This window comes from Rattus norvegicus, chromosome 5 (genome assembly GCF_021556685.1).
Source record: "Rattus norvegicus strain SHRSP/BbbUtx chromosome 5, alternate assembly SHRSP_T2T, whole genome shotgun sequence".
Taxonomy (NCBI): Eukaryota; Metazoa; Chordata; class Mammalia; order Rodentia; family Muridae; genus Rattus; species Rattus norvegicus.
Window position 1 is genome coordinate 135,972,141 of NC_141538.1, and position 7,661 is coordinate 135,979,801.

The 7,661-nt window shown below is 46.4% G+C and overlaps 2 protein-coding genes and 1 long non-coding RNA gene across 47 annotated transcripts in view; 2 read left to right on the forward strand and 1 right to left on the reverse strand.

Annotated features, from left to right (window-relative positions):
- Gpbp1l1 (GC-rich promoter binding protein 1-like 1) overlaps nucleotides 1-1,099 on the forward strand; it is a 41,964-nt gene extending 40,865 nt beyond the window's left edge. For 12 of the 14 annotated variants that reach the window (XM_087549230.1, XM_087549232.1, XM_087549237.1 and 9 more), the window contains one exon: nucleotides 60-922. In XM_087549230.1, the coding sequence (XP_087405356.1) occupies nucleotides 60-212 (153 nt within the window). In that variant the 3' untranslated portion in view covers nucleotides 213-922. 14 annotated transcript variants of the gene reach the window in all.
- Nucleotides 1-7,661, reverse strand: part of LOC148005993 (uncharacterized) — a 1,435,680-nt gene that overhangs the window by 491,389 nt on the left and 936,630 nt on the right. The gene's annotated exons all lie outside the window — the stretch shown is intronic.
- Ccdc17 (coiled-coil domain containing 17) lies at nucleotides 681-7,149 on the forward strand. Of its 32 annotated transcripts, none has more exons than XM_087550574.1 (13): nucleotides 681-3,757; nucleotides 3,830-3,901; nucleotides 3,997-4,162; nucleotides 4,242-4,404; nucleotides 4,488-4,571; nucleotides 4,650-4,768; nucleotides 4,965-5,078; nucleotides 5,280-5,410; nucleotides 5,519-5,610; nucleotides 5,755-5,958; nucleotides 6,082-6,283; nucleotides 6,350-6,460; nucleotides 6,798-7,149. In XM_087550574.1, exons 1-13 carry the CDS (start codon nucleotides 3,584-3,586, stop codon nucleotides 6,930-6,932), a joined length of 1,767 nt encoding a protein of 588 aa, XP_087406700.1. In that variant the 5' UTR covers nucleotides 681-3,583; the 3' UTR covers nucleotides 6,933-7,149. The 32 variants fall into 32 exon arrangements, 19 of the variants coding, with proteins under 19 accessions (XP_087406700.1, XP_087406698.1, XP_087406699.1 ...); XM_087550576.1 differs by having other exon boundaries at nucleotides 3,054-3,706; XR_015619993.1 differs by having other exon boundaries at nucleotides 681-3,901; nucleotides 4,945-5,078.

Below are 7,661 nucleotides of genomic sequence, written 5' to 3' on the forward strand. Positions count from 1 at the left end.
GGCTTGAATGGACCGCTGCAGTCACTGAAGGATTTTTATCTTTCTCCTATGCTCTGCAGCTACGAAGGAACGGGTTTGTAAAGAATGGCTTCTTACAAGGCCGTAGTTCCAGCCTGTTCTCCCCATGGAGAAGCACTTGCATTGCAGAGTGTGAGGACTCAGACACGGAAACAAGCAGCAGCGAGACGTCAGACGACGACGCCTGGAAGTAGAAGTAGAAATGCTCGCAGCTGCCCTGCCCCGCTGAGCTCGGCCTTGTGTTAGAGAATATAAAGTTCTTTCCTTTCTTCTGTTGTTGAATACTTCGTGCACAAGGGAAATAGTCATATCCCAAAGACAGAGCCATTGTCCTGCTTAGCTTTTGTTGTTCTTCCCTGTTATCTGCTCAGTAGACATTTGTGTGGTGGGAATTTTTAAGCACACACAGTACCTGTTGGGCTGTGCACAAGTGGGAGCTGTGCAGGCAAAGATGCAGGGAGGGGCGCTGCGCTGCTCAACAGCTTCTGCTCCCAGCCCTGGGCACCCAGCCTGTGCTCACACAATCATTGTCAATGACAAAGTGACTATTGAAGTTATAATTGTATTAAATTAATGCTAATAATTTGGATATTTTATTTTATTTTTGGCTGCTGGGGTAACTTAGCCCTTAACCAAGCATATGTGGTTGTTTTTGTTTGGGGTTTTTTTTTTTTTTTTCCTTTTTTTTGGGTACAGCTGTAAAATATTTGGATATAGGAAATGTTATTCTTGCAGCCTTGATATTCAGGGTGGATTGTAAAATATGAATTTTTGTGAGATTCAAAGATTAAGATTATTTTGATAACATTATTTACAGATTTAAAAGATGTGGTTACCACAAGTCTGTTGAGGGGAAAAACTACTGCATAAAATAACTAACGTGGAATAAATATTTTGCATCAGTTTGGATTGTCTTGTGTAAGAAATATATTTTCTTTAAAATTAGAGGGTGGATTCCTTTTTTTAGGGGAAATATTTTTAGAAATCTTGGGGAAAACTGAATTCAGGCCCACCTGTTTCTCTTTTCAGCAAAAATTCTTGATGTGGAAAAACCTGTGCAATAAATTATTAATAAACTTCACTTTCTTTCCTGAAAGAATTTTTTAATGCCCAGGATTTATCAATATACCTGGGTTTGGAGGCTCCCTTCCTCCCCCGTTGGTTTTGTTTTATGCGTAGGTCTTTTGCCTATGTGTGTGGATGTGAACTCCTTGCTGCGCTGGTTGCCAGAGGAGGGCAAAAGCAGGCTTCTGTTCTCTGGAAGAGCGGCTCTGAACTGCTGCTGAGCCGAGTGTCCAGCCACCAATATGAATGTTTTAAAGAAGGCCTGACTCATGTTTTCTGCATGGGGAGTGACTGAATGAAGTAAGATGAAGTGGAGATGGAGGGGTGAGAATGACTCCTCGGCTTAGCGAGGTGGTCTACAGCGCTTGCCCACTGAGTCAGATCTACCATCCCTGGAAACGCGGTGGTGGAAGGGGAGAAAGAAATGGTTTCCAGTTTGTCCTCTGAGTTGTATATGTGAGCATGACATGCCGACATGAATGAAGAGGCTGGAGAGATGGTTCGGTGATTAGGAGCTCCTGCTACTTTTGTAGTTTTCGTGGTTTTGGTTCTGTACCTGAGTCTATGTTAGGGCCACCAAGATGGCTGAATGAGTAAGCTATGTTCCTGAGTTTGAGGATTTCTGTTGGATTCCTGCCATCCGCATGATGAAAGCTGACAGATGACTCCCTTGGCATGATACCTTACCTTGGCATGCCTGTGCTAACACATACATGCACAAACTAAATGTTCAGATATGTTAAGGAAATTTGAAACTGGAGATTCTAGCAAAACACTTAACTTCCATTCCATGCCCAAGGCCCTGGATCTACTACCTGAAACCACCAATGAGAGAGAACTTACCACTTAAGAGTATAATGCTCATGTAATGAAAGAGAACTTACCACTTAGAGTATAATGCCCATGTAAACCACTAAGGAATAGGGGCTAGAATTGGAAGTCCTCCCATGGAGACTCACTGGTTGCTCTTTGAGTGATCGAGGGTTCAAATGCAACTAGTAATTGTCACCTAATGCCAGCCCCAGGGGATCCCTCTTCTAGCACCATTGGGAACTGAATGCATTGGTGCCCAGGCATACATGTGGGCAAAATATCCAGACACCAAAAAAGAAAATGGATCTTTAAATCTGCAGTAACAATATGTTGTTGGGGCACTGGAGAGAATGCTCAACTTTTACAAAAGGTTTCAGAGTAAACTCTGAAACCTTTTGTAACTTGTTCCTCATACTTGGATGTTTGGGGAAAATACCTTAATGGCTCTGTCTTGCTGAGGAAAGAAGGGTGCTTTGAAAATTAGGTGCATGGATCTGTGTAGAGGAATTTTAATCCAGGAACCTGTTTGCTCTTGTAAGGGCTCACATCCAAAAGACCTGTCTATGTGATCTGGCTGGAATACAGATGCCCTGAGCACTCATCTTGAGTCCCAAACTATGTAAGGTTAGTTTGTAGAAGGAAGCACCATGTTTGAAAGTGATGTCAAATTGAGGATTGAACAATGTGATGAATCAGAGAAAGATCTGACCGAATGAGTCAGAAATGGGCTAAGCCCAACTCATACTGACAGGAAACAAAGGCTATTTAAGAGCAGTGCGGGGAGAAGAGTCCATCTTTGAGTTCAGTAGAATGGAGTTCAGAGGCAATTTAGCCAAGCAGAGCATTTCAATGAGTAGCTGAGAGAAGCCAGTTTGAATCGGTCAGTTTGGAAAGGACTTTGAGACAGAACAGCTGAGTCAGCTGGCCAGCTTTGAGGAAGAGCTAGAGTGAGTTTCTTCAGTAAGCCTCAGAGGCTGAACCATTCTAAGCATAGATTCGCAGACAGAAGCAGTAAGTCTAGGAGATGACAATTACATCAGGTGAATAAAAGTTGCTTTTACAAGTCGGTGTAAAGGTGAAGATAACTTGACCAGCAGGAAGCCTGCTTGACCTCCAAATAGTATCCTATCCCTTCATCTGACAGACTGTACTTCCCCAACCCAGTTTTCATTACTGGGGCGGTTCAGATCATCCACGTCCCAGAATGGGGTTCCCATTGTGTGATGGGTTAATTCTGTAAAGGCTGAGTGTATGCAAAGACATACTGCTAATATTAGATTCACTTTGTGCCAGAATGTTCCCTACAGTGGAGAACAGCAGTGGTACAGATGACACTTGCATATCAGAGGCTCGTTAAGGAAGCTGCCTTTTCTATAGGAAGTGAAATAAAAGCTGCTTGCTACACGCTTGGCCAAGCTCGCTGCAACTGGTGGAACAAACTCTGACACTTTCTCACCTGGGCTCCACCCAAACGGGGCAAGGCACATTGTCCTGGCCTGACTACACCTGTACTCGCTGCCCAGGAAACTAGGGCACCTCCCCAAACATAAACATAAATTTGAAGGACTTGGAGATGTAGCAGAGTTGGTCTATTCTTTGTCTCTTTGCTCTCTTTTCTTTCCAGTCTACCTTTTCCCTTTTACCACATCCTCTGTAGGACGCTGGTGTCTTTAACAGATTCCATCCCATGGCCGATTACTCTGGGAAGTCAGGACTTTTGCCCTGTGAGTCCTGTGATATGGTTTTCCGCTCCAGAGCTTTGTTGGCCAAACACACCAAGCGATTCTGCATTGGCGGACTGACTCCGGAGGTAACACTTAAAACACAGCCTTCAGTAGCCATGGAACAACGAGGCACCAAGGTAAGAACCGCCAGTTGCCGGGGTAGGCTGTCCAGCAAGCCGTATTCTCTGTTTTCATCTCCCCGCTCCCAGATTATGGCACAAGAACAGAGGCGTTCAGATCAGGAGGCCACCAAATCTTCTCTAAAGAGACTGACAGAGGAGGTACACACCCAACACGGCTACAAACTTCACATGTGTCTAGTAGCTGCGGGGATCACCCAGAACAGAGATAATGAATGGGTCCGGGTTACTTGCAGACGGAGTTGCTGAGACTGTCCCTACAGAAAATAGGTCCCTGGGCGACTGACACTTCCCAGACTGCAGGGAGCCCTGAGGAGAGGCTGCGAGACTTGCAGGGAACACGAGCCAGACGCGTGGAGGAAACTGAAGCGCAAAGCCGAGCGCTGAAGCAACGCGGCGAAGGTGAGAGGTAGGGAGGCATAGACTCTCTGCCCTCGCGCTGTGTGTAGACTCACCCTGACTCCGCCCCTTTCACCTTCAGAATTAAAACGGCGCCTCCACAGCGTAGCGGGACCCAAGGGAGGATTACCCCGCCCAATAGTCTTGGAGCGCGAACTCAGAGAACTCAGGGAAGAGGCCAGCCGGACACGGGGAGCGCTGCAAACGTTAGGAGCGCGTGTTCAGGCGCTCCAGCCTCAGCCCGCGTGAGCCGCTAGTCCAGCTTTGGAAAGAGCGTGGGTGGGGCGGGACATTGGGCTCAGTCAGTGACATCATCTCCCCGCGCCAGCCACCAGCAGGACGCCAAAAGGGTAGTGGAATTCTGTTGCCTGCCCCTACGGTACAACCCGGAAACGCTTGCTGAAGAGATCCGGTGAGGACCACGGCGCGGTTGGGCAGGGGCGGGAGTCTGTTCAGTCTGGGAGATCGCTTTCTGATGCCTACTTGCTAGGGTGCTACGTGAGGTCTACGTGCGCGGTGGAGGCCGGGACCCAGAAGTTCTGGACAAAATATTACAACTGCAAGTGGAGGCGTCAGCACTGGAATTGCGGCGGTCGCAAAACCGCAAGGGTGAACAAAAGGGTCTCTACACTAATAATGGTCCTAGGCTTGGGAGGAGAAAAAGATGTGAGGGACAGCACCACTAGAATGGGAGGCACTTAAGCTGAAGGAAGGAAAATCCATTGCCAGTTGACAAATCCAGGCTTGTGGAGAAACACTTAACATTGGAGAACTACGATTGACAGGTCGCTTTAATTCACCTCAGAAAAAGCAAGTGCCGCCTCTGAGGAGGCTCTAATGGTGGAAGCCGAAAACAGGATCCTGGAGGCAGAAATTCTGGCCTTGCAGAAGCAGAAAGTCCTGAGTCTGTCGCCCTGGGGTCAGTGAAAAATGCAACCTCTCCTTAACCCATCACAGGGAACCCAAGTATGAAGGGGTGAAGGGACCATGTCAGGAAAATGAGGCCCATATATGTAATATCAGTTTCTGTCTATACATTTACCCTTGTGTTTATGACCCTGTATTCCCCCTGATTGATTCAGTTCCTGCTTCCTCCAGCCCAAGTGCAACTGTTTTCTAGGTTCCAGGGATCTCTGGCGACACTTGAGTAGAAGGAGTGATAACTCCCTCCTCCCTCCACCAGTTGCACCCCCAATGCCACCAGTTACAAGTTCCACAAAAGTCCAGGACTTCCACGGCACTTCAAAGGCTGTGAGGAAGCCAGGGAGTCAGGGTTGATGGCTGGCCATCCTTGACATGCACTTTGGGGAACATGAGCAGATTGCAGTTCTGTCCCGCTGAACTCTTTATCCACAATAGATAATTAATGGAACCATGACAAGAAACTTGGGTCTGGATCTCCACTTCCTACCAGCATCGAATGTTCTAGGTCCTGCACCCTATGATCCTGGGTGAGGCCTGTTCCCTCCTTCACAGCATCTTAGACTTAACCACTACTGAAATCATAGAAACCCACCCTCAACAGCCATCCAGGGTTGAAGTACTGGCTGGATAGAGACCTTAGGGACTCTGTGTACATAATTTATATTCTTCAGGGCTGGCCTTGTCATTTTCTATGACTTCCTGCGGGGCCTTGAGGCTTCTTGGATTTGGGTGCAGCTAATGACAAGCTTGGCCCGAGATGGACAGGATACAGGAGGGGCCACAGCACTACCTCCAGCACTTTGCTTGCCGCCACCTTCAGCTTCTGGACCTATAGGCAACTGTGCTATCCTCGCAAGCAGGCAACCTGTGCCGAGGTTAGTAGGTAGAGGTCATAAAGGATACACCTAATGTTTAATCTGTACATTGGGCCCAAGAGCTATATACCCTAGGAAGGGATTTCAGCTAAGTCTTCCAACATGGTTTTGGTTGTTTCACAGGCTGCCTCCATCACCACTGCTATCTTTGATCTGCAAACTACAGGCCTGGCAGGGTGTTACATGGACACCACAACCAAAGGCTTGGGCCTCACTACTGCTATTTGACCAAAGTCTGAGGGTGCTTAGTGGCCGTTGGCGCCTCCCACTTCGGGTCCCTCCTACCACCAGCCTCAGCTTTGCCCAGATGAATGAGATGCCCCAGGTAAGTGTAGAGGGTAGAGACTGGTTGCACCCCAAGATTCCAATGGAGTACCACTTCCTCTGTCAGGCCGGCCAAGCTGAGCTCTTTCTGAGGCTGGTAAACGCAAGAGATACAGATGCCCAGACATTGGCAGAGATCAATCCAGCAAGTGCCCATGAGTACCAGTACCCACCAATGGTGAGTCCACTTCTGTGTATAACGGGTCAGCCTGTTGGCTAAGCAGCTTCTATTAGATGGTGTGTACCACTTAAGTACTACATTAGGGCTGGAGAGATGGCTCAACAGTTAAGAGCACTGACTGCTGTTCTTCCAGAGGCCCAAAGTTCAATTCCCAGCAACCATATCTGTAATGGGATCCCATGCCCCCTTCTAGTGTCTGAAAACAGCTACAGTACTCATATAAAAAAAGAAATATTTTTTTTTTAAGATCCATGAATTACCATGTGGCAGAAAAGGAACAGTTAACTCTAGTCTCGCTTAAACAAAACAAAACCCTACCTTTCATGTTTTACAGATGTCCAGTTCATCTTCCCTGGAATCCAGTTTCTTCACCCACAGTTCTGGCATTGCTGACCCTCCACCTCCCACAGAAGAGACTTTTGTCAGTGTCGAGGATAAAGATGAGCACTTGAGTCCTCACCAGTTTTGAAGGAAACACTAATTTCTAGACCTGCAGCTTTTAAAATGGGGTCTTACAGCAGCAGCAAACATTTGATCCTTAAATACTGGGTGGCTACAAAGAACACTAAACCTGCTTTTCTTAAACTAGCCAACTTTATATAAAAAGCCAACTAATTTTCTTCTGCATTTACTTTCCTTTTATAAAGCAGATCCAGGAATAAATGACCTCAAAATATTTAGTCAAACTGGCATTCAGCACTCTGAAAAAAGCTAAGATTTACCAAAGCCACTGTTATCAAATTTCATTCAACTCAGCTTTCTCATGACTTGTTTACAGAAGTCTATCTAGGATCAAGCTTACAATATAAAGGGAACTAGAGATTTAGATTCAAGGGTAGATCTCAGCCGAATTATTCTCCAGCCAAGTAAAAGGTGATGTATGAGAACTGCACGCTGGACCTAACCACAGATCCAATCAGCAAGGATCCTACGCTGCATATAAAGTATATTAAGACTGGAAAAATGTGGGAAAACACTTTGTAGAACACAGTTATCAAGAAGAGCCAGATATTCTTTACTCTTCAGCCAAGCTTTAGTGACTAACACAAAATATGAGAAAAATTGGAAAAGTCATTCTGTACAACTCCATCCTCAAGACTGAATGAAACTGGTCACCATGCTTTGTGGCAGAACTGAGGGGAGTCTGTTTCCATAATTGCATTTTAACAAGCCAGTATGAGACAGCTCAATGTGGGTC